This window comes from Nannospalax galili, unplaced genomic scaffold, assembly GCF_000622305.1.
Source record: "Nannospalax galili isolate Female #2095 unplaced genomic scaffold, S.galili_v1.0 scaffold398, whole genome shotgun sequence".
NCBI lineage: Eukaryota > Metazoa > Chordata > Mammalia > Rodentia > Spalacidae > Nannospalax > Nannospalax galili.
This window is the reverse complement of record NW_008341813.1, coordinates 611627-637678: the sequence shown is the minus strand read 5'-3', so window position 1 is coordinate 637678 and position 26052 is coordinate 611627. Positions and strand designations below refer to the sequence as shown.

Sequence of the window (26052 nt, the reverse complement as noted above, 5' to 3'; positions counted from 1 at the left end):
GGAGAACATACATCGTTTGTTTTTCTGAGTCTGTGTTACTTCACTTAGTGTGTTACAGTTTATAGATCCAACCATTTACCTGTAAATTTCATTATTTTATCTTTCTTTACTGCTGAATAGAAATCCATTGTGTAAATACACCACATTTTTGTTAACCACTTGTCAGTTGAGGGACACTTAGGTTGCTTCCATCTCTTAGCTATTGTGAAAAGAGCAGCAACAAACATGGATGTACAAGTGTCTCTGCGATAGGATGAGTTCTTTGGGTATATGCCAAGGTGTGGTATAACTGAGTCATATGGTAGGTTCATTTTAGTTTCTTAAGAGTTCTCCACACTGTTTTCCCATCCCACCGGCAGTGAATGAGTGTTCCCCTTTCTCCACATCCTCGCCAGCATTTGGTATCATTTGTTCTCTTGATCCTAGCCAGTCTGATTGGGGTAAGGTGATACCTTAGGGTAGTTTTAATTTGCATTTTCCTAATTACTAATGATGTTGAACACTTTTTGAGATGTTTCTTAGCCATCTTTATTTCTTCCTTTGAGAACTCTCTGTTTAGATCTTTAGCCCATCTTTTAATTGGGTCATTTGGTTTCTTCTTTGTTTTTTGAGTTCTTTATATATTCTGGATGTTAAACCTCTGTCAGATGTGTCACTGGTGAAGATTTTTTTCCCATTATGTGGGTTTTCTCTTCATTTTTTTGATTGTTTCTTTTGCTGTATGGAAGCTTTTTAGTTTAATGAGGTCCCACTTATTGATTGCTGACCTTAATTCCTGAGCAACTTCTGACTTAGAAAATCCTTTCCTACATCTATATCCTGTAAGTTACTGCCAATATTTTCTTCTAATAGTGTCAGGGTTTCCAGTTTCACATTGAGGTCTTTGATTCATTCAGAGTTGACTGTTTTGCCAGCACCATTTGTTGAAGATGTTGTTTTTCCTCCATTGTGTGTTCTTGGCACCTTTGTCAAATATCAAGTGGCTGAAATTGCATGTACTCATATTTGGATCTTCAATGATGTTCCATTGATCTATGTGTCTGTTTTTGTGCCAGTACAATGCTGTTTTTATGACTCTGTCTCTGTAGTATACTTTGAGATCTCGTGTGGTAAATCCCCCCAGTGTTGTTGTTTGTGCTCAGGGTTGCTTTGGCTATCCCAAGTCTTTTGTGCCTCCATATGAATTTAAGGATGCATTTTTCTAATTCTGTGAAGTATGTCGTGGGGATTTTGATTAGGATTGCATTGAATCTATATATTGCTTTTGGTAGGATGGTCATTTTTACAATATTAATTCTTCCAATCCATGAGCATGGAGGTCCTTCCATCTCCTGGTGTCTTCCTCAATCTTTCTTTAACGATTTACAATTTTCATTGTAGAGATCTTTGGTGTCTTTCATCATATTTATTCCAGGATATTTTAATTTTTTTTGCAGCAATTGTGAATGGGAGCATTTCCCTGTATTCTTTCTCCGATTGCTTGTTATTGGTATATAGAAAGGCTACTGATTTTTGTAGATTGATTTTGTTACCTGCCACTATACTGAAGGTGTTTATCAGTTCTAAGACTTTTTGGTGGCAGTCTTGGGATCTCCTAGGTATAGTATCATATCATCTGCAAAAAATGATAGTCTGACCTCTTCTTTTCCAATTAGTACTCCTTTAATTTCCTTCTCCTGTCTTATTGCTCTAGCAAGAGTTTCAAGCACTATGTTGAAAAGGAGTGGAGATAGTGAACATCCTTGTCTGGTTCCTGATTTTAATGGGAATGCTTCCAGTTTTTCCCAAGGAGATAATTTAAATCCTAACATGGCCGACACAGTACCATTTTCATCCTCATCTGATCTTCGCTTTACTTTTTCCCCAGGCTTCAGGAACACTTTCTGGTTGCAAGTTCCAGAGCACCCACTATGTCTTGGCTATTCTGCCTTGCCTTGGTATTAGCTAATTCTTTAAGCTGCAACTTCCGTTTCCTTTTTCTTTTTGAGTAATTTTTATTTTGAACCAATTTTAGGCTTACAGAAAGGTCTCAAAAATAATACATAAAATTGGAAACTCCTTACACATGTTCCTGCTCGTCATCGTATGTAAACCATTGATCAATGATCAAAATCAGATTAACTCTGATAGAATACAGACTTCATCAGAAACTGGCATCTCTCTTAGTTCCTCACTCTTACTTGTTTCAGACAGCATCTCCCGCGGAAGTCTTCCTAAGCTCTTTCATCCTCCGTACACACAAATCATGCTAAGTGCCGCTTCTAGATGGTTCTTCTACAGCACTTAATACTACGCTGCAACTGCTTGTGAGACCGGTTCTAATGGATCTGGAATGCCATGTATGCACTCATTCCTAGATTATGGAAGCTTTGGGAGAGGCAGGAAAAGGGGGTCATTGTAGGCAGGAAGGTAGAATGCAATCTGTGACCACAGGTCAGGGAAAAGTGAGCTAGCTGGTTTGCAGTCCGAGCTCTCTGGGCTGGCCTTTCCACAGGTTGGGGCCACAGACTCACACCTCCCCGCCAGTTCTTTAGAGGTAGCCACGCCCATTCACCCGTTTCGAGCTCCGCCCAGGACCTGCGGCCCCGCGCCCTTCACCTATCTTTCTGCTCTGTTCGTTCCTTAGCCCCGCCCTTCAGGTCTTTCCTGGCCTCCTCCCTCCCTGGTTGCTGCCTGCTGCCCTCTGGTTCGACCTTTCCTCCTCAGGCCCCGCCCCTAGCCTGCGGGCTCCTCCTCCCCGCAGGTCTGCCCTATGAAACGCTGGAGTTCCTCGGGGGGCGGAGTCTGTAGCGCGAAGAGGGGCGTGGTCTGAGAGGAGGCGGTCCTCCTTCCCTGGAATACGTACGGCAGCCCCGCCCCCGCGCTCCGCTGTTGCCAGGAAACAAGCGTCGATGCTCGGCTAGAGCCTGGCCGGGCCAATGAGCGGGCACGTCGCTGCCCAGCCGTGCGTCGCTGGGCTGTTACGTGAGGTGCGCGGGGGCGCGGGCTGCGTGTGGCGCGGGGCGGGGCCCGGCTGGTGCGCCTGAGGAGCGATGGCGGCCGCCTGAACTCACCTAGCTCAGCCGACCACAGGCCCGGACAGTGCAGCGTGGTGCCTGGGGAAGGTACGCTGGGGCCGCGCGCGAAGAGAGGCGCAGGGTGATGACGGCACCGGGTCTGGGAGCTGCTGGTTGTGAGCGCCCTGGGTGAGGGGTTGGCAGGTGGTGAGGGGCTGCGCTCCTGCGAGGTAGGGGAGCCGGGGACAGCGAGAGAGAAATGGACCAGGAGGAGGCCCGCCAGAAGGGACGCAGGGTGCTTTCTGAGGGCCCAAGTTGAGGAGATTCGTGCACACGGTTTGCTAAGGGCGTGGGGCTCCTGAACTTGGAAAGGTGAGGGACAGGGAGTCCTGGGACAAGAGTGTTGGATGAGGCCTGTGTGAGGATGGAGAAAGTCAGGGGCCAAGGCTGGAGGCTGCGGGTATGGCGGAGGAAATTGAAGGCATGCAGAGGCGGAAGGAGGGAGTGAGGGTTGGGGGGACCCTAGAGGATGAGCCTGGTTCTGGGGCCTCCGTGCATGGTCTGTCCTCTCCAGCGAGAGCAATAGTGTTCAGAGTAGTAAGGACAGCATGGACAGAAGTGTGCAGGCACTTGGCTGCCCTGCATCCATGGATGAGAGAGAGAGGGGAGAGAGAGACCCCGAAAACCCCCAACCTCCCGAACCTCCAAAGGCCTCTACAGGCGATAGTAACTATGATAATCAGAATAATTCTTGGGGTTCAGTCATCGACAGAATAACAACGGAATCACAGTTTCCTCAATTTCCCCATTAACAAGGCAGACTTTTAAGATGGGCCATCTCATGAAGGTTTTTGGGAGATGGAGAGATAGGACTGCTTGTGTTTTCTCGCTACCTGCTTCTGGACAACCTTTCTTGACTACTCCTTGACCTAGCTGTCATCTGTATTGGACTGACTGCTTTCAGCTGCTAATTCCGTTCATGGAAGTCGCATGGCTTGTCACATACAGCACTGTATTTAGGCTTGCTCTCCTTTTCTTAGGAGTTTGAAAAAGCAAAACAAAAAACTGCTTTGTTGAAGCAAATTTATGTGAAACCAAGATACGAAACATTTCTGCAGCCCTGAAAAGTTTCCTATTCTTTTATAGCTCATTCCTCCCTCCATACTCTATAATTGAATGCATTTTATTTGTATTTTACAAGTCCCTGTCTCCTTACCAACGCACACAGACATGAATTTTGGGAAGTTGGACTCAATGGCCTTTTTCAACCACTAGATTTTCTGCTCTACTGTCAGCCTGCTATGTAGCTGAGGCATCCTGAATCTTCTTAAGATTTAAGACTTCCCTACCTAGTCCATTCCCTGAAAACTAGAGGTAGTCTCAGTTTACATTCTCTTCCACAGTTGTCTTTAGAGCTAGGCATTCCATTATGTATATTTTCAGTGCTTCTCTTTGGAGGCCAAATGAGTCTTGACATTGATGGAACCCTTGGTTGGCACTTTGCCCAGATAATAAACAGTGTAGCGCCTACATGCATAGGGTCTAGCTTAGACGCTATGTCTAAAACACAGAGCCAAGGGCCCAGTCCAGGGTAGTGCTCATCAATACAAGATAGGAAGAGAGAAATAAAGACAATACAGTGGGTTTTTCATAAAGAAATTTATAGGCTGGGATTGTAGCTCAGTGGTAGAATGCTTACCTAGCATGTTCAAGGCCCTGACTTTGATCCCTCCAAAACACTGCACATTTTTTTTAAACTTATTCTGAGATTATCATTCCTGCTCTTTTGATGTTAAAGGTACTCTTTGCTGTTTCACTGAAGAAATAAATAATGGTGAGTTTAAAAAGATCATGTAAATCAAAAGTGCCAACCTTATTTTTAATTAAAAATTATTTCTACTGGGGCTGGAGAGATGGCTCAGCAGTTAAGAACACTGACTGTTCTTGCAGAAAACCCGGGTTCAAATCCCAGCACCCACATGGCAGCTAACAACTGTCCGTAACTCCAGCCTCTTTCCTCCGCAGGCATTCATTGCATGACAGGGGTGCATTTACCTACATTCAGGCAATACATGCATATACATAAAAATAGTAAATAAAATATTAAAAAAAAATAAAAACATTCCATAGCATGAGCACCCCTCCACACACACACACACACACACCCTATACACACACTCATGGGTGTGGTGGCACATGTCTTTAATCCCAGCACTTGGGAGACAGAGGCAGGTGATCTCTTTGAGTTCAAGGCCAGCATGGTCTACATAGTGAGTTCCAGGACAGCTGGGGCTATACAGGTAGACCCTGTCTCAAAAAGATTAAAAAAAAAAATATTTCTACTGGTTCATGAAATCTTAAAATTTAGAATGGTGGTGTTGTGTGTGTTTTAGGTTGAGGAAGCATGTATTTATACAGTAACTTTATATATAACTCCTGATATCTGCACAGCACTCATGCTTTCATAGTGTAGTAATAATTCATTGTAAAATCAAAGTTTCATGCTTTACATAGAAATCCCAAAATTTACTGGATTATATAGATACCTCATGAAGTAGGCAAAGGAAGGAATTTTATTTTACAGATGAGGAATCAATTTCAGAGGCTCGAGGTCACATGGGGATGCATTGGCAAGACTGGACTCAAAATTTGCCTTCTTCAGAGTGATAGTAACTTAGGAAAGGAAAATTTAGAATAGAATGTAAAGATGATGTGGGCAGAAGGCACATTATATATAGAAAATGTTGTGATGCTATGGAGGACCTCATACTGGCCAAAAGTAGTTTTTATGATTTGTAATTGTTCTACTTAAAGATTAAGAAGACTTTGAGAGTGTCGTAGAAATGAGGGTCATGTTTAATAATGTGTCACTGACACATCTGGTGTACATCATGATATTAAGTCATACATTAGAGGATTTTGGGGGGAAGGAAGGGTGCAGCAGGGTCCCACAATGTAGCCATGGCTGGCCTGGAGCTTGCTATGTAGACCAGGTTGGCCTCAAACTCTCAGAGATCTACCTGCCTCTGCCTCCAGAGTGCTGGGATTAAAGGCATGTTAGAGAATTTTTAGAATCTGTCTAAATTCTTGGTTGTGCTAGATAAGACACTGCATTGGTGAGCCTTTGGTTGCTATGCTAAACACTTTGTTGCAATAGGAACACAGTAATTAAAAAGGATTTTGACTTACGGTATATAGCTGAGTGGTAGGCTTGAGAGGAAACACAGATGAGGATGATGTAGAGGTAGAAACATGTTTGTGGTGGTATGTGTAATCTTTATTCCGTCTCTTTCATGTATCAAGTACTCTTGCTAAGGGCTAGGAGAGCAAATTCATTTATTCATTCAGCAAACAGTTGTTGAGAATATAGTCTGTCCATGACATTTTATGAGATGACAAGATAAGTAAATCGTGGTTCTAGGAAGTCTTAGAGAGTTCTCAGTCTGGTTGGGAGAGAAAAAGAGTTTCAGTTTAGAGAATTGAAAAATAAAAAACACATCATAATGAGGTGATTACATCTTTGTATCTTGCCTCTGTCTCTCCCTATGTTCCACAGATACGTATCCAGCTGTCAATATATTTCCACAGGTATCTGAATTAACATGCCTAAAACAGAACTTAGTGTTTTTACCCTGAAGATCTGTTTTTTGCACCCAGGTCCACTGTGTCAGTGCAGAGAAGGGCTGGCAGGACTGGGTGTCCGCTTCTGTTCCTTCTGCTTCTTCACCTCCTGGGTTGAGTCAATCACCAAGATCTTGGTACACTTCTGTCTCTGTTTCTCCTCTTTGTCTCCGTTGGCACATCTCACCTTTAAAGCTCTAGCTTGGCTCCTCCTCAGTTCTCATCTAATTTTTTTTAAAGTCTACTGCTCTAAAACTTGATCTTTTCTTGCCCATTCCTCGAATGAGCCTTCTAAAAATACAAATTTGATCATGGAACGGCACTGCTTAAAGACTTTGGCTCTTTGTAGCCCGTAGGACAACATCCAAACTTCTTAAGCTGGCCTCATCTCACCTCTCCGAGCCTTTTCTGCTGCCACTCCCTATTCTGTGTTCTAGCTTGAATAAATTGTTCACAGTTCTCTAACAAACATGTTACTTTTTAAGCCTTGAAATCTTTGTAAAAGCTGCTTCCTGTCTAGGAGCATCTTTTCTTCCCTGCCCAGTGAGCTTTCCTCATCCTTTAGGATCAGTTTCACCCCAATTTGGCATCTTCTTTGTCACCCTCAAACAACAGGGGTAGAGATAACCACGTATGTCAAGGCAGTCACTGTGTGATAGAGGCTCACTTTGTGCGCATGACAAGCCACTGGAGTCAGATGAGGAGATGGCTGAAGAAGCAGAAGTGGTATGGGAGGAGGTGGGGCTGTGTTCTCAGTTTGTCTGAGGCATGGAAAAGCAGGGAGGGTATTTGTGATTTGAGTTCCAGATAGGTGGGTATTAGATGTTTTTCTGTTTTTGTTTTTCCTCTCCCTCTTTTGTATTCCTATGAGGTATAATTGGGTCTTTCCACTTTGAGTATTTAGCCTTATGTTAATTATCAATCTTGCTTACAAAGAGCCATTTTAAGGAGAAAAAAACCTTAGGACTTTGCTGTTCTGTTCTTGGAAGGTCGTTTTGGTCTCTCTGCCTAGTGAAGTTACTGCAGGTAGATCTACCCTCCCCTTCTTTCTCTTTGCCTCTCCCAGGGCAAAGGTTCATGAGACTGAGCCACTTCCTGTCCTACAGCTGCAATTTCGAGGTTGGTTGACACTTTCTGCTGTGTGGACCTATAAAAGCTGTCTTTTGGACCCTAAGGTGAGTGACTGACCCTGGCTGTATGTGGATCCTTCCTGAAGAACCCTTTTTACCCTGTGACTGATTCTGAGCATAAATTTTGGAAGAGAGGGTTGTCTGTCATTTCTTTTGATTTTGCTATGGGAAGAAAAGGCATCTTAAGTATGTGGCAATTCTGCCCTCTTTGTCTTGTTTTGAACTTTTCCAGGAGTTTAAGTTGGTGTCAGGAATACCAAGGATGGCCTTCTGTGTTTCTTCAATAGGTGAACAGGGCCTAAATTTAGTGTTGGCTTTTGGATTCTGAATGTTGATTCCAATGTGGTTCTTCTGTTCGAGGTCCTTGAAGAGTCGTAATAGAGGTAGTGAGGAAAGGCCTGGAGGCCAGTGTTAAATCTGTGCGCAGCGCTCTTTGACAGTGAAGCGGTGGGCAAACCTGGGTGTCCCAGACACACTGCAAGACGGAGACGTTTGCCACTCTTTCAGAATCTGGAGAGAGGTTAGTTCTGGACATATTAAGACCTTTGTTTACTGAGGCCTGAGTATGGGCGAGGCTGATTTGAGAGCAGGTTCAATTTCTCATCAGAGATGGGAGCACCCTGGCCAAGCAGGCTCAGGAAAGGGAAAGAGGGAAGAAACAATTTATAGAACTTTATGCAGGGAGTGCTGCATAGCTTATCTCATTTGATTCTTAAAATTAATAATGCTTGTTTTGTTAAGAATTTACTGATAAGGAATCAGACTGAGATTTGTGATTTAAGATTATATAGCTGGGTGGTGATAAACTGGGATTCAGACCTTTGAAGAATTCCAGAGTGCAACCCTTACTTATACTCTTTGGTGTTATTTTTGTTAGAACATACAGCTTCTATTTGTTTCCGGTCCTCAGATGAGGTATGTTGTAGAAAGTATTCTGTAAACAGTAATATTCTTTTGTCAGTCAAGCTCCTTAGCAGGTGGCAGGTAGCAGATGGCTCAAGTCGAGTTTGACAAGAGAGTAATTAATAGAACTGTATTTACAAAGGTATAGGCAGTGATTAAAGAAATCAGCAAGGGCTGGTATAGTATCCAAAGGCTAATAACAGTAAGAGGGTCTAAAAAGAGGGGTGGGTTCTTAGTACTTAACTGTTGGCTTTACCATTCTCAGTCTGCCTTCTTAGGTCCTTATTCGATCCTTGGGACTGTGGTAAGTGCTTTCTCCAGTGCATGCTTGCTGTTGATAGCACCAGTCTGTGTGGTTGTGTTTGGTGGTACAGGAAGCTCTGTGTGAAGGCATCCATTCTGTGGCTCTTCTGCCTTCTCACCTCCTCTTGTCCCCCACTGTCAGTCTTCTGGGGATGGAGGTGGTGGATGCGAACTTCCTTCTGCCTTTGCTTTCATGTTGATGTGGAGGGGCACTCATCCTGTAGTTCTGACTCCTCAGAGAAAGGGGTATTTACTTCTCTTTCTCAGATATCCTAGTCCTACTTTTGTCTGCTATCCCTCACTGTTTATCTAAGATGCTACCTTTCCCCCTTTTCAGACTTATTTTATCATGTGACAAACATCCTTGAGATTTCCTACCTAAGACCCAAACAAAAGCAAAAACTTTTTCTTTTTGAGACACAAGCTGTTACTCTTTAGCCCAGGCTAGCCTGAATATCACGGCAGTCCTCCTGCTTCAGCCTCCGAGGTTCTGAGAGTACAGGTCTGAGTCACCACACCTAGCTTAAAACCATCACAGTCTTACCTCGATGTCTCCATTTCTTTAAGCTGTTTGCTTGTTTTCATCCTCCTCTTTACCACTGAATTTTGTCAAGGTGCATTTTATACTTCTTGACTCTTGGTCGACCAGAGTCAAGTTACCAGTTACTTTCTTAAGATTATCAAAAAACTTGGTTAATAAAGCCAGTGAACCATTTTCATTTGACTTGTTCTTTTTATTGAGCCATATACTACGGGCAGTCTCGTTTCTTGAAATGTCTATTTCTTGGTTGCTAGATTATTATTTCTTGGATTTCTCCTTCCATTTGTGACTGCTTTCACATTCTCTCCCCCCACTCTGGTTTTTTGAGCTAGCATCATTTTATTTAGGCCCTTATGATATAGGCCTTAAACTCATAATCCTGCCTCAGTTTCTCCAGTGTTGGGATTATAGGCATGCACCAATATGCCTAGCCAATTCTTTTTAAAAAGACTTTTCTTTGCCTTCTTAAATCCTGATGGCCTTTAGCATTTCACCCTTAGCTGCTTTCATGATCTGATCCCCTCAAATATTTCCACGCATGTTCATAGCTTCATCTATTGCTTATTTACTGGCAACTCTTGAGTTTATATCTCTAACTTCATTACTGATCTCAAGTATGATACTCTTTCTTGTTTTCTGATAATTATTATTTTTTAGATAAGGTCTCATGTATTCCAGGCTGGCCTCAAACTCACTTTGTGGTGATCTTGAACTTCCTATCTGCCTGTCTCTACCTCCCAAATGCTAGGATTACAGGCATGCACCATCATTCCTGGTTTATTTGGTACTTGGGATTGAACCCAGGGCTTTGTGCATATTAGGTAAGCATTCTCAGGGCCAACTGAGCTATCTTCCTAACCCGTTTTCTGACTATTACAAGGATTCCATAGGTGTCTCAAGACTTAACATGCTTTAAATGATCCTTGATCCTCTTCCATTTTCTTCTTTTTCTTTCTTTTCTTCCCGAGACAGCGTCTTGCTATTGTAGCCCAGGTTGACTGGGAACTTGCTGTGTAGCTCAGGCTGGCCTTGAAGTGGCAATCTTCCTGCTTCAGCCCAGGTGTTGGGATTATAGGCATGCACTTGCATACCTAGCTCTCATCTTTTCTAAAACATTTTGCCTTGCTATGTGTTACTGGACGATTAATGGCATTTTCTTTCTCTGATAGTCCTGTATTAGTCACATTAAGGTCACCTCTCATCTCCTTTGTCAGGTTTTGCTGCTTTAATTTTTTAGTTTAAATCCAGAGGTAGAGATCTTAATTTATATCCCAGCCCAGCTCTTTACCAGTGGGCTACTTTGGTGCAGTTTGTTTAACCTCTAGGTTTTGATTTCCTCATTTGTAAAACAAGACTAGTAGTAACTGTGGTGCTTGGTGCTTAGGGCAGAGCCCGGTGTATGTGCAGTTCTGGCTGTTGTGTTACTAAGCCAGAACTTAGTTTCACAAACAGTTTTGAATTCTGGGCACTATGTTGGCACTATGTTGATTTGAAGAATAAATGATATGGCTCCCCAGTGAAAGAGGAGAAACATTCTATTATAAACAGTTTCTTTGCAGAGACATTGCAGGTATGGATACTTATCACATGGAACATGCTAAGATGTGAATCTTAGATTTAGCTTTTTATTGGTATTATTTTTATCACCCTAGTTCATGCCATTGCTTTTATAAAAAAAGAGTCTATTGAAACAGCTTTTTATAAGTTTCCCACTGCCATCTGTCTCCCTTGCTTTACCTTATCCTGCTGTCTGACGTGTTTTTAAAGGTAGATCTGATCTCGTCATGTCTGGTCTGTTTCTAGGATGGCAGTAGATAAAAGTCAAAGTCCTTAGCATGATATTCAGTGATGTTGTACCCTTCACTCATAGTTACTCTTCAACTCAGTATTATGCTTGTCTTCTCTACCTAGCGATTAAGCCATACCACACTTGGAACTGTTCGTAATACTTCTTTCCCAGTGCTCCCGTTTTGCTTATATTTTTATTTTTGTTTGTTTATTTTAATTTAAAGTATTTTTATTTACTTGTAGCCCAGGCTGGCCTGGAACTTAACGGTCTTCCTGCCTCAGCCTCCCAGGTCCTGGGATTACAGACATGAGCCATCATGCCTGACTTGATTGCTCTTGATATGAAGACAGCCTTTCCCTTTGCTCTTTTTCTAACTAGTATCTCATTCTTAAAGGCCGAAGTCAGATACCACCTCTGTGGAGCCCTCTTATGGCACCCCTGGCACTTTAGCTGCCTTTCCTTCATTCCCCATTACACTTTTGCAGATGTTTCTATTTCTATTTGTTGTTTATACCCCATCCCCAGTTTTACCTTGTATTTCTAGTGCTTGCTTGGCACAGGGCCCAGACCTTTACTGGGATAGGGACACATTGAGTTAATCTGAGTAAGCCTTCCTAGAAGGACTGGCCCTTCCCTTCATAAGAAGAAGACCTCTCCTGCAAAAGGTGTCCTTCAGCACACTTCCCCCTCCCTTTAGTTATGGGTTGGAAACTGAGAGAAATGGAGGAAAGGATGTGTTGGTTAATATAACCTTAGGACAGACTGTGGGGCTGGTATCAGGTTTCTGGGTTCTCTTAGCCCTTCTGAGTTTAAAGCAGAAGCACAACTGAGGAAGCGCAACTGAGCCACATCATTCCTATGAAGAGGTTAGGCTGCTCAGAGACAGTACTGATGAGGAGGTGGTGTGATGAGAAGGAACTGTGGGTCATGCGCGGGAAATAGCTAGTTTGGCACATGGTAGTTTATTTGTTCATTCACTGAATAAATATTTAAGAATTGAACAGATATTTAGTCTCTAGATACTATTCTAGCACCAAGGATACAATAGTAAATAAGATAGATAAATCTTGCCTTCAAAGAGCTAATTTCTTAGTGGGGAAGATAGGGCGATAGGTCAATAGCTAGCTAGCTAGCTAATTTCAGATAGTAGAAACTGTTAGGAAGAAAGCAAAATTAAGAAACTGGAAGATAAGCTATTCAAACGAAATTGTTCAGGCCTCTCTGAGAAGATGGCATCTAAACAGAACGTGAGAGCAGGGGGAAGAGCAGGAGCACGTGACAGGCAGAGGGAAGAGAAACCACTGAAGGAGGCCTGTGTGGTTTAGTATGAGTGAGGAGGAGACGGGAGGACGTAGACAGATCACACTGTACAGGCTCCCAGGCCAAGGTCAGGAATTTGGATTATTACTAGTGTGATAGGAAATCATTGGAAGCTGTCCAACAGAGGAGAGATGGAATGTAATTTAGGTTTTAAAAATACCATTATGGTTGCCGTATGGAGAATCAACTCTCAGGAGGGCAAGAATGGGACTGTAAGTAAGCCAGGCATGGTGGCATGCACCTATAATCACAGCTCTGACAGGGGTGAGGCAAGAGGATCAAGAATTTGAGGTCAGCCTGCCTGAAAATAAAAATGCAATAAAATGAACCAAATTGGCAGCTATTGCAAAAGTCAGACTTCTTTTTTTTTTTTTTTTTTTTTTTTTTTTGGTGCTTGTTATTGTTTTCTTTTAAAAGTTTTAAAAGACAACATCTTGCTATGTAGCCTAGGTTAGCTTTTAAATGTATGTAGTCCAGGCTGGCTTTGCTGATGAATTAGATATTAGAAGGAAAAAATAAATAAGGGTAATGCCCAGGCTTTTGGCCTAAGCATATGGCTGAATGTTGGTATCTTTGAGATAGAAAAGGCTGAGGAAGTTACAGGTTTGGTAATAGAAATCATGAGTTCCGTTTTAGGCATGTAAGTTCCATGTGCTGGCTGTGTGGAATCATGTGTGTGTGCATGTGTGTGGAGTTTCTAGTGGAGTGGCAGTTCAGAGATTTTCCCTGCAGGGAAGTTAAGAGAAGTAAGCTTCTATTAATCCCTTTCATTTTTCCCCTTCGAATTAGATTTGCAACCCTGGACTGGACAGTGATCTGTGGGCTTGATACTTCAGTTTGGTGTAATCTCTGGCTCCATGGCCAGCTACTGGCGCCTACAGTCCGGATGAAGCAGGCTGGAGACCGAAGTGGAGAAAGCCTCCAGTTGGCACACTGTCAGAGTGTAGTCCTCTGGCTGCAGGCCCTGCCCAGCCTGCCTCATGGAGAGGATGAACTGGCTGAGCAGGCTGGCCTCCCGGGGCCCTGGGCACCGGGTACCTCAAGGGGCCAGTTTGCAGACCCCTGTCATGGCTGACCCTGAGACCTGTCTCATGGTCTTCAAGAATCACTGGTCCCAGGTAGCAGGCTCTAAGTACCTAATCCATTAGTCACCTGAGTAGTCCTGTGTTACTACCATTCCATTTTTCACCATGTTGTCTGTCTTAGATGCCGTCTCTCTTCTGTCCTTTTTCTCCAGGTGGTGCGAATCCTGGAGCGGCAAAGCCCTCGGGCAGCTGCTGGAGGTGCAGATGATCTCAGTGCTGTTCGCAACCACACCTACCAAATGCTAACACTGTTGGCTGAAGATCGTGTGGTTCCTTCAGCTCCCTCAGGCCCTGGGCCCCTGCTAGAGTTTGCTCTGCGAGAGGACCTGCTGACCCGCGTGTTGGCATGGCAGCTGCAATGGGACGAGCTTGGGGATGGGGTCGAGGAACGGCGGGCTGAGCAATTGAAACTTTTTGAGATGCTAGTGAGCGAAGCTCGACAGCCCCTGTTGCGTCATGGTCCGGTTCGGGAGGCTCTCCTCACCCTGCTGGATGCCTGTGGCCGCCCTGCGCCAAGTAGTTCCGCACTGGATGAAGGCCTGGTGCTGCTTCTCAGTCAGCTGTGTGTGTGTGTTGCTCGGGAGCCTTCTTTGCTCGAGTTCTTCTTGCAGCCACCTCCTGAGCCTGGAGCTGCCCCACGTCTCCTCCTCTTTTCTCGCCTTGTCCCTTTTGTCCATCGAGAAGGCACCCTGGGCCAGCAGGCCCGTGATGCTCTACTTCTGCTCATGGCTCTGTCAGATGGGAGTCCCACTGTGGGCCGTTACATCGCAGATCACTCTTACTTCTGTCCGGTTAGCAAACGCTAGGATGGGGGGTAGGGTATGGCTTATGGACGTTGGACAGTACTTCCTACCCAGGAGATGTGGAAAGCCTAGGTGTCAGGAGTGCCCTTTACCCCAGGAATTAGCCTTCAGATTTGAAAACTGCCCTCTGGAGTTGGAATGGGGTGAAACATGGGCATAACTATGTGGTGCAGGTACCTAGGTTCCTTTTTTTTTTTTCCTCTAATTTTTAGAATTATTTTTATTTTATGTATATGCATGTATTGCCTGCATGTATGTAGGTACACCTGTGTCATACAATGCTCATGGAGGATAGAAGAGACTGTCAGATCCTCTGGAACTGGAGTTATGGACAGTTGTTAGCTGACATGTGGGTGCTGGGATTTGAACCCGGGTCTTCTGCAAGAACAACAACCACTGAGCCATCGCTCCAGCCCCCTAGGTTCCTTTTGAGCTTGTGTTCTGGCTGAGGTCCTGACACATAGACTAGCTTAATACCTGCTTTGGTAGTATCTCTTGCCTGTATTCTCATCAAATCTTTGTACTAGCTAGCTCCCCTAACTTCTTAGCCCCTTCCTTTGGTAACCTCCCTTAGGTGCTGGCCACGGGGCTAAGTGCCCTATACTCCTCATTGCCCCGGAAGATTGAAGTTCCAGGGGATGATTGGCACTGCTTGCGACGGGAAGACTGGATAGGAGTACCAGCCCTTGCACTCTTCATGAGTTCCCTAGAGTTCTGCAATGCAGTCATTCAGGTAGTAGTTGGACCATAGGGGGTGTGGCCCTTGGTCATTTTGGGAAGTTGAGTAAGGGTGTATTCCCTGGAGTTCTGCTGTTCTAGCATTTGGGATTAGGATGCCTGTCCTTGTTATATCACTCTGCTTTCTTCCAGACAGTGGACTCTCTATAATCCCTTTCTTCTCTCTTGTACCACTATAGGTGGCTCACCCCTTGGTGCAGAAGCAGTTGGTTGATTATATCCATAATGGGTTTCTGGTGCCTGTCATGGGCCCTGCCCTGCACAAGGTAGGAATTATACGTGTCAAGGTATGGAAAGGGCTGAGCTAAGGGTGGTGACTTCAGGGAAAGGGCCAGTGTGGGAGGCAGTGGGTAGAGTAGTCCTCCCATTTTCCGTGTCTAATTTTCCGTGTTCCCTAGAATTAAGAGAAAATGAATCATTGTATGTGCAGGGAAGCCTTAAGTCTTCAAACTTTCTCTTCCCTTGGTCTAGACCTCTGTGGAGGAGATGATCGCCAGTACTGCCTATCTGGAACTTTTCCTACGGAGTATCTCAGAGCCTGCCTTGCTCCGTACCTTTCTGCGATTCCTGTTGTTACACCGGCATGACACCCACACCATCCTTGACACTCTCGTTGCCCGTATTGGCAGCAACTCCCGGGTATGGCTCTTCCCTCTGTTCTGGCTTACCTGAGTGAACCATCTCTCTGACCTGTATTTTTGAAGGATGTTCCTGCTCTTCTGTTTTTTGTGTCTGGCCGTCACTTCAGGGTGGCACTTAGAAGCACTAAACTTTTAACCATTTTGAATAAAGAATTTGATGTACTCTGCATACTTATAGTACATGAATGTTCAACACAGTTGAACATCTCTGGATGACTCTGGCTGCTTGTTATGGCTATAGGCTTTGCCATTGTTTAGTGCTTATAATGTAGTATTGCCCTGAGGCTCTTTTCAGCTGTTTATCACTCCTGGCCTGCTGCAGATGATTTGAGATCACTTTGGGTTTTGTGTCTGCACTAATAGGTGACCCATCTGTTCTTAGTAGCTTGCCTTCTTTTCCCTTTGGATTGGCTGCATTTGAACTATAGTCAGGGCACATATCCACCCCCTGTGCACTTACATTTCCTCCTTGTGAACATTTGTATTGATAGTTTCATACTGTTTTCTATGCTTGGGACATAATGGTACTCATTGCTGACTTCTTGGTGCTTACTTTATGGAGACTATAGATAAGCAAATATGTTCATAAATTAGTTGAAAATTATGTATACTGGTGTGAAAAAACCCAAGATACTTAGAAAATAATGGGGTGATCAAAATAGACCTTTTTACAGAGGTGACATTGAGCTAAGACAGAGGTCCTGAAGGAGTTAGCAATCTAGGCAGAGGGAGCATTATGCAAAAGGCATGCAATAGGGTATGAGTGCAATGCCTGTCAGGAAATGGAGGATCAGTGTGACTAGGCAGTGAGCATGGGAGAGAAGGGAGAGTTGAGAGCAGAGACGATTCTAATCGTATATGGACTTAGAGGAGAGAGGAGAGAGGAGAGAAAAGAGGGGAGCAGATGTATGTGCTTCTGATGTCAAAGATATTCTGAAGGTAGGCCATGCTGTGGTCTTAGGTCTGTGTGGCCCCATGGAATGTCCTGTTTGTAGAGACAATTTTCTGTTTCCTTCTTCAAGTTCATCTCCCATTTCCCTTTGTGTTTATCTGTTGTTCCTCTTAATTTTATCTGAACCTTGTTAGTTTTCCTTCATTGTTTTTAGTCCCTAGCACTTCCTGCTGAGTCTCGCTAATTTGATTCCTTGGTTTTAGGAGCTTTTTCTGTTCTACGAAGTTACTTCTTGTTTCCTGGTTCTTCGAGGAACCAGAACTCTTCTGATTATAGGATGCCCATGCTAAGCATGCTGATGCTTTCTTTTCTACCTTGGTGTCCTTACAGTGCCTGGCTTTGTAGCTTTTGTATCCTGCCTTTTATGCCTTGAAGTGAATCACCTGGCTAACTTGTCTGTGGGCTTGATAGTCTCTTAGTTTCTAATTGCTATCATAACAAATTACCACAAACTTAGTGACCTAAAACAAATTTATTATCTTTTAGTTCTGGAGTACATATTTGGGTTGTTGGTGGAATTAATTTCCTTGCAATTTTGAAACTGTCATACCTGTTTCCTTACTGTCTGGCTATTGTGGACCATTTCGAGCTCGACTCCCTTTTTCTATCTTCTGAGCCAGCAACGAAGGGTCACATCCCTGTCATGTTTCGATTTCTTTTCTATTCCCCTCTCCCTTTTAAAAAATTTCATGTAGTGCTGGAAATCAAACCCAGGGCCTTGTGTATGCTGTGCAAGCGATCTATTACTGAGCTATGCCCTAAGCCCCACAGGGTCTATAGCGTTTTTAAGATTTTATTTATTTTTATTTATATGTGTGTGTGTCTATGTGAGTGTATGTACATATGTACATAGGTATCCACAGAGGCCAGAAGAGGGTGTCAGATCCATTGTTGATGAAATTATAGGCTCACTACTGCTGACGTAGGTACTGGGAACTGAATCCCAGTCCTCTGCAAGAGTGGCATGTGCTCCTAAGCACTGAGCCAGCTCTTTAGCCTCCAGGTCCATAATCTTAATCACATCTGTAAAGTTCATTCTGCTGTGTAAAGTAAAATGTGTATAGGTTCTGCAGATTAGGATCTTGGAAGGACTACTTTCCTACCTTGAGTAAGTCTGAATTTTTCTTTGCTAAATGGTCATTTAGGATAAGCCTCCTAAACACACATGTTGCCTAAAATATGAACTGCTATCTTATCTTTTTCCTATTTTATAGTCAACTTAATTCTCTGATAGTCATTTAGCAAATTATTAGCCTCAGGACTATATAAGTAGTGCCCTAGACTAGGGTTTACTGGTGGTCTTTTAGGGAGATCAAGTTGTCTTACATATTTGCCATGAGGAACATATAAAGTGTATGGAGATTCAGAGCAGTGAGGCCTAGCTTACCATATATCTGTTACTTTTGTCTAGCTGGAAGTGAGTAAGCCTTCTTTTTTTAAAAAAAAAGGTTTCCCCTGCTCTGGACCCACCTACTTTTTTCTTTTCCCGCCAGTTGCTCCGAGCGTTTCTTTATTCCACTTTCTGAGATACATTGGTTGGAGAGGTGACTCAGACTCGTGTTCATGGCTCTACCTACTTCCCAGTTGGGATTCTTCCAGGTTCTCTCTGGTTCCTTATTGGTAGCCATTCAATTGCCGTGTTACTATAGTCCCCACTGATAGACATTTGCTGGATTATTATGTTGCTGTAGTTTCTTGTTGGTTGTTTAGTTTGTTACAGTATTTCTTAGTGTCTGTTTTCTTGGGGTCTTATGGGAACATTGATGAAATCTCAGCAGACAGGTATATTTTGGCAATATGTGTGGATATGTGTATGGTCTGACATAGGATTATTTTCTATCTATGAATAGTGAAATCTTGCCCACAGAGATGCGATCATCTGGTTACTACTTGCATAATGATTTTGTGTTAGGTTTTTGGCTTATAGTGTTGTTCTAGGAGTGGTTGGTTGGGCCTGGGGATGGGAAAAAGGGAGTTTCCATTTGGCGACAAGCTTGGAAGACGGAGCTCCCATGGTGACTCCCTCCCTTCACCCCCCCTCCCCCCCAGCTCTGCATGGTCTCTCTCAGTCTCTTCAGGACCCTTCTGAATCTCAGCTGTGAGGATGTTCTGCTGCAGCTCGTTCTCAGGTACATTTGGGGGCAGGGCTGAGGGATGGCTGACCCTCAGGGCCTTGTGTTTTGTTGGGGTGCTAGGCTATGTTGGGATTGCTTTTGAGTGTCCTTATGGAGTCTGGCTAAGCCACTGAGTTTGACTGGCCTACTCTTCAGGTGCTTCCTTTCCTCATCCACTGCGTGTTCCCTTTCTGCTGTTTCCTAGGTATCTTGTCCCATGTAACCATGTGATGCTGAGCCAGAAGCCAGCTGTGCGTGATGTGGATCTTTATGGACGAGCAGCTGATAAGTTTCTCTCCCTAATCCCGCGCTGCTGTCGACACCGTGCCCCCAGCCCACCTCGTCCAGAGCATGCCTCGTGGGCGCGAGGTGGGCCTAGCAGAGAGGCAGGGAGAAGGGAGGACATCACGGGTATGGCCTGGATTCTGGGGTAGCCTAATAAGAAGGCAGGGCTAGGGTGAGGGGAGGAAGGTGACCATGAATGGTATTCCTTTTTGGGGGGAGGATGGTGAAAGGTCTTGTAGAGAGTATCCTTAGCTTTCCCAAAGAAATTTAAGGTGGACTTCTGGGAAAGCTGTTCCTCATCTTCATTTCAGTCCTGTGTTCTGTTTGCATTTTTTGACTAAAGGGGGGAGGTGGTGATGGATTAAGACAGTTCAACTGGAGGTTGAAGAGTCAACCCTCAAGACAGGTTCCGTTTCTGCCTCCTCACTGCCTTCTCCTTAGTCTCCCTAGGTGTCTTACCCTCTTTTCTTGGGCCTCTGTCTCCTTGACTTCTCTTATGTTTTTTATTCCCCTGAAGGCCCTGGAAGTCCAAGTGTTGATTCCTCTTCAGTGGTTACAGTGCCCCGGCCCGCCACACCATCTCGTCTGGCTCTGTTTCTTCGACAGCAGAGCCTTGGTGGCTCCGAGTCCCCGGGTCCGGCCCCTCGTTCGCCAGGGCTTGCTGCATCTCCAACTTCCAGTCCTGGCCGACGGCCCAACCCTGCAGAGGAGCCTGGTGAGCTGGAAGACAATTACCTGGAGTATCTTCGTGAGGCACGCCGTGGTGTAGACCGCTGTGTCCGAGCCTGCCGAACCTGGTCTGCCCCCTATGATGGCGAGCGGCCCCCTCCTGAGCCTAATCCTCTTGGCTCCCGGACTAAGAAACGCAGCCTACTGCCTGAGGAGGACAGGAACAATGTAGGGGAAAGGGAGGAGGAAGAGCTAGGGAGTAGGGGACAGAGTGGGAGTTTAGGGGAGGTCCCCGGCCACCTGCCCCAACCCCAGCTCAATGGGGTGCCCGGGCCATGGCCGGAGGGCCCTAAGAAGGTTCGTCTGGTGCCACGACTGGTGCCACAGGAAGGAGTTGGGGAATTACTGGAGGGCACCTCTGAGGGCATGGCAGGACTAGAGAGCTTTGGGCAAGAGCTCCGGGAGCTGGAGGTGGCACTGAGCAATGGTGGAGCTGGCTCAGAGCCTCCCTTAGAGCCTCAGCTACCTCCTGAGGAGGAGGAGGCCTACGAGAGCTTCACGTGCCCCCCTGAGCCCCCTGGCCCTTTCCTCAGCAGCCCTTTGCGGACTCTTCACCAGCTGCCCAGCCAGCCCTTCACTGGTAAGCTACTTAACCAAGGCCCTCCTCTGTGTGCTCTGCATGATCTTGACATGTTTGTGCTGATTTCTGAGACTTGGCCTATGTCATTTCTGTATACTTGCCTACACCTCCTCCATCTTGCTTGAGTACTGTCTCCATACACACCATGTCATACTGTGCCCCGATGTTTGTTGCTGTGCCATCGCATGCTTGTGCTGGTTTGAATATTGACTTCTGTCTGAGCCTTATATACCGTAATCCGCATGCTCCTCCTCTTCCCTCAATCTGGCCATTTTCCTGAGATTTGTAATTAGGATGCTCTGTGTTTGGTGTTTTCTGGTAAATGATAATACAACTGAACTATATGGAAGATGTTTGTATGGTCCTGTGTGAAAGACACATGGGAACCTCTGTTTTGTCCCATTCCCACCACTATACATCTCTGGATGTTGAGTCTAGGTCTCCTATGGTCCAGGGTTGGCTCTTCTGGTATTTTCCCTCCTGCTTAGCATCTTTCTTATGGCCTCTTGTTTCATTTCTCCTGTCCAGTGTCCCTGTACCTTCTTAGTTGCCATGACTATCCAATAAACGGTCTCAAGGACTTGTGATTAATGGGGGTGGGGAGGTGGAGACAGACAGACAGACAGACAGACACACACACACACACACACACACACACACACACGGGCTGGGGAGGGAGACTGAAATTGAGATTCCTCTTTGAGGACAAATGATGCTTCTGAGTGCCCCAAATGAGCCCTTGGGTTGATATGCCAGGGATTAGACCCAACCTGAGTTGTTGAGCTAGGTCTTTGTTTTTTTTTAAGAGTTAGACTTCATCTGGCTCTAATCTACACCCTAGCGTGGAAAATGCAGTGCAGTGGATAGGGCTAAGACCTTAGGCTTTGGATTAGGGCCCCCTCTTAATTTAGCATTCTGCCTGTCATTGGTACATATAAATCACTTGATAATGGCACACTGTGAGAACTCAACAAATGGTAGCTTTTTACTCGATTTGAACTCTGGGTCATGGCAGATCTAAGTTGACTAAGGCAACCAACCATCCTAGTTGTTGGCAGTCAAGTTTTGATGCCATGTATCCTGTTAAGACCTGGCATATGCTTACTCTTCTGATACAGCACTGGGGCTTCTACTCTGGAGTAATTTTCCTTCTCAAAACTATAGAAAAATATCTTTTTGCCCATTTAGCCTCTGCTCCTTTCCTGCTCAGTACCAGTGGGAGGTGGTTTGCAGGTTTTGTCACAGTCTTGAAGTATTCATTGATGCTTCTTTCTTTTGTTTTTCTTTGTAAACTCCCAGGGAATGAAGGACAAAAGGACAAAGTTATGGATTATTTTAGAGTCAACTCTGTTAAGCTAGTGTTGTTATTGAACTAAGACTAGTCATATGGACACTTGGAGCAGGTGGTTGTGTTAGATCTTTTTCAGGATTCACAACCTTCATTGTTCTCTCATCACAATTGATGGTACAGTTTTAGGTAATATTCCTTTTCCTCTAAAAATCCATCAGAAATGCCGTTCTAGTGATGTGGTCACAACCTTCATTGTTCTCTCATCACAATTGATGGTACAGTTTTAGGTAATATTCCTTTTCCTCTAAAAATCCATCAGAAATGCCGTTCTAGTGATGTGGTCGTGTCCTGAGGTATTTCTCCCAGTAGAGAGTGCTGATCTCTATCATCTTCTCTCTACCAGTCTCTCCTGCGTCAGTTTTTTGTGTCCTTTAAGCTGTACGTTTATTGCGCAGTCTAGTCTATCCCTGTGATTCCTGACTTCTCCACGACCCCCACTTTGAAGTTGATGGTCCCTTTGTGCTTTTTGCGTCTCTCTTGCTTTTTTTCCCTGATCATTTTAGTGCTTCGTTGTCTTATGTGGAACCTGATTCTGCATTTTGCTTCTCTCTGCTTGTTCTGTGGTTTCTTGGGTGAACCTGCCTTAAAACCGAGAATTAGAATACTGCTTGTGATTATAATGAAACAAAAGTTTTGCCAGGTCTTAGATGTAATGTTTCATACTGCTATCTCTTTGGTCCTCTTAATCATTTTGCGAGGTAGGTATATTTCTTTACTTTGTCAAGTAGGGAACTAAACATTAGAGAGCTTTCACTTATCCAGTCACAGGGTGAAGCTGAAATCTGAAATGAGATCTCTGACTCCAGAGCCTAAGATCTGGCTCTTCACTTACAGTGTGTGTGAAGAAGGCATCTGGACTTATATGGGTCCGTGTGGTGTCTGCTACCTTATTTGTTCCAGAATAAGTGGTTGCAGGTCATTTAAAGACGCTCAGATACCAACATTTAATTTCATTAGTGGGGGTCTCTTGTTGGGGGTGGAATGCGTGCGATGTGCATTGTGTTTAGGCCTTGTATCCTTGTGCCCACCCCCTCCCAGGCCCCTTCATGGCTGTGCTCTTTGCCAAACTCGAGAACATGCTGCAGAACTCCGTCTATGTCAACTTCCTGCTGACGGGGCTGGTGGCCCAGCTGGCCTGTCACCCCCAGCCCCTGCTCCGCTCTTTCCTGCTCAACACCAACATGGTCTTCCAGCCCAGTGTCAAGTCCCTGTTGCAGGTGTGCGATGCATGCATGCATGGGTGCGTCCAGGCTCAGTGGTGGGCCAGGCCTGAAGCTAGAGTGACCTTGGGTGGGCTGGGAACAGGCTCAGTGGGGCTAGTAAGGCCTGCATCAATTTAGAGCCACCGGAAATGTTATGAAGTTGTGCTTTATAGGTGCTGGGCTCAGTGAAGAACAAGATTGAGAGCTTTGCAGCCTCCCAGGACGACTTCCCTGCTCTGTTATCCAAAGCCAAGAAGTACCTCATTGCCCGTGGCAAGTTGGACTGGGCTGAGGGCCCTACAGCAGGACCTGTTCCCCGCCGCTCTGATCCCCTAGGTGAGGCCTATCCTCCCATTTCTTCTCTCCCCTTCCTAGACATCTCATTAGCCCAGGGTATTTGAGCTCTTAATAAAGGTGAAACTGTATTCCAGAAGTTGGAGAGTTATAGAAAATTTGAGTCTTCATGTTTGTTGTCAGGTTTTGGGTTAGATGCTAGAGTAGTTTTATTAAGAGCTCAATCATAAGTATTAGTAAAAATTGCAGTAGGGCTGGGCGTGGTGGTGTGTGCCGTTAATCCTAGCACTTGGGAGGCAGAGACAGGTAGATCTCTGAGTTCAAGGCCAGCCTGGTCTACATAGTGAGTTCCAGGCCAGCCGGGGCTACAGGGAGACCCTGTCTCAAAAAGACCAAAAGAAAAAAAAATTGCATTAGGGTGTAGAGACAAGGAAGGAGACAAAATCTCTAGGTTGAAATATTGTAAGAGCTTAAGAGAGGACATAACATAAGTTCTTGTGAGAGATGGATAGGAATTAGGCAGGCATAGAAATGTTCTGTATTCTTTTGTTAGGAGACATCCTGGATTTCTTTAATTGGAGCAGGGGTGTGAAAGTCTCTGCCACAGTGGATAAGAGGCTGGAAAGATTTGGCTAAAGGGCTCATGGAGTGGAAGTCATACTGGGCAGAAGTTGTGATCTTTTAGGGGGAACAAAGGTGAAGTGAGCTAAGAGAAGGAATTCAGGAAGAACAGTCAATGAAGACTTGAATTATGTAGTAGGAAAGAACAGAATCCCTTGATAAGGCAGAAATGCAAAAGAAATTTTGGCAGACTTTGGTCAGTGGTTGTGGTGATAAGGATTAAATATGACAGTCTAAGTTCTTGAGTTCACCATTTAGTGCATGGGATAGAAGACTTGGAAAGAAATTATTAATGTTGAGATAAGGAGAAGTGAAACAGGAAGTCAGGGGACGGAAAATTGCAGGAAGGTTTTCAGAGGTTCTCTCAGGTAGGGACAATAGTCCAGAAAGGTAGAAAAAGCAGAAAGAGCAAAATGTAGCCAGAGAAAGCCATGTAAGGTACCATTGGGTCCAAAACAGATAGGTATTGGAAACAAAGTAAGGTGGGGTTTGGAGAGTTTAAGAAGAGGTCGAGGAGGAGTGAGACCCTGGTTGAGAAGGGCCCTGAATGCCAGGTTAATAAATCTGAATGTTAGCTCTGTAACCAGTATTAGAGGTAGGAAATGAAACTCTTATGAGCCAAGGACTAGAGTCTAGACTAGATAGTGATCATAGGTCCAGACCTAGGGGTCTGACAGAAAATTAGACAGAGGACAGTGTTTCAGATAGGTCATTTGAATCCAAGTTGACATGAAGTTGTCTGGGCACAGCCAATGGAAGGAAGGTTTTGGTGGGTGTGATGGGACTGATTGAATGGTGAAGTGGTTGTGTAAGAGAGCAGAGCAGAGGGGTAGTGAAGTAGTCTCTGGACTGTGATTGCATTACAGCCTCTGGTGCACATACAGCCCCTGTCAGTGTTAAAGGAACAGAGGATATATGTCAGCTGTAGGTAGGGAGAGGAAAGTAGAAGTGGTTACCTGTTGTTCTGGAGGATGATAGGAAGCAGTAAGTAAAGGCATGTTGTGGATTAAGGAGAGAGATCTTGGTGATGCTGGAATAGTAATCAGCAAGAATTCTTCAGAGGAGGGGGCATGGAAGGAAGGAGTGATGGCTTGGAATAAAGTGGCTCAAGTGTTGGCTGGTTAAGACTGAGGTTGATGGTTGGCTGGTGAAGAGGCTGGATAGAGGGGAAAAGGCTGAGCAGGCAGCGTTTTGGTGTTAGGATGAGATAAGACAAGAAATGGACCCCAGAACTGAGGTCCATTTCTTGTCAGTCTCTTCCATTCTTCCAGAACCCTAGTGGAGAAGTTGTAGTACTAGGGAGTTGGAGAATCTGCTCTCCCAGCTAGGGCAGGTTCCCTGATCCCAGCACCTTCTTGATACCCCTATTTATTCCCAGTGAGGAGCCGGAGGCCATCCTTGGGGGAGTTACTCCTGCGGCATGCACACAGTCCTACCAGGGCCCGGCAGGCGGCACAGGTTCTTCAACCTGGGCGAGATGGACCAGGACTTGGACTAGGTGGGGGCTCTCCTGGGGCTTCAACTCCAGTTCTGCTTCCCCGGGGTGGGGCCTCTGAGCGCCAAGGTGAGGCTCTGCGAGTCAAGAATGCTGTCTACTGTGCAGTGATTTTCCCTGAGTTTCTCAAGGAATTGGCTGCCATCTCCCAGGCTCATGCCGTCACCTCGCCTTTCTTGTTGGATACTTCAGAGGAGGTATCTGGCCTGCCCATATCAGGCTTTGGGCTCCTCAATCCTTAATTTTCTTCCATGGACAATCACGGCCTTTGGTGGCCTGGCCTGAGTTCCAGGACATGGGATCCTTTTTATGTTTGGAGGCAGTGGCAAATGGACTTTTTAATTTATTTCAGATGAATGTTTTATGAGAACTTGTTGCAATATGTATAAAAGGGAAATCTCTATTCTGTGCTCATTCTTCTTTGCCCCCCCTTTACTGTGAAGGTTGTACATAGATGGGGAGATCATCAGGGGTATTTTCTCTCTGATGATGACACTGACAGGGTTTCAAGATAGCCCTTTTGCTTGTAGAGGGTGAGAGAACTTGAAGCTTAGAGAAA

The 26052-nt window shown here is 44.9% G+C and overlaps 1 protein-coding gene across 4 annotated transcripts; it reads left to right on the top strand.

Moving 5' to 3' along the window:
• The first annotated feature begins 2957 nt into the window (after positions 1 to 2957).
• Fam160a2 (family with sequence similarity 160 member A2) lies at positions 2958 to 25896 on the top strand. 4 transcript variants are annotated; one of them, XM_029565551.1, is made up of 14 exons: positions 2983 to 3104; positions 7684 to 7792; positions 8108 to 8267; positions 13393 to 13721; positions 13841 to 14479; positions 15066 to 15224; positions 15409 to 15495; positions 15701 to 15868; positions 18872 to 18951; positions 19142 to 19347; positions 19739 to 20530; positions 22920 to 23098; positions 23257 to 23419; positions 25377 to 25896. In XM_029565551.1, exons 4-14 carry the CDS (start codon positions 13584 to 13586, stop codon positions 25733 to 25735), a joined length of 2970 nt encoding a protein of 989 aa, XP_029421411.1. In that variant the 5' UTR covers positions 2983 to 3104; positions 7684 to 7792; positions 8108 to 8267; positions 13393 to 13583; the 3' UTR covers positions 25736 to 25896. The 4 variants fall into 4 exon arrangements, with proteins under 4 accessions (XP_008835596.1, XP_008835594.1, XP_029421411.1 ...); XM_017799194.2 differs by lacking the exon at positions 8108 to 8267; XM_008837374.2 differs by lacking the exons at positions 7684 to 7792; positions 8108 to 8267 and having other exon boundaries at positions 2958 to 3104; positions 19142 to 19305.
• Positions 25897 to 26052: the final 156 nt, after the last annotated feature.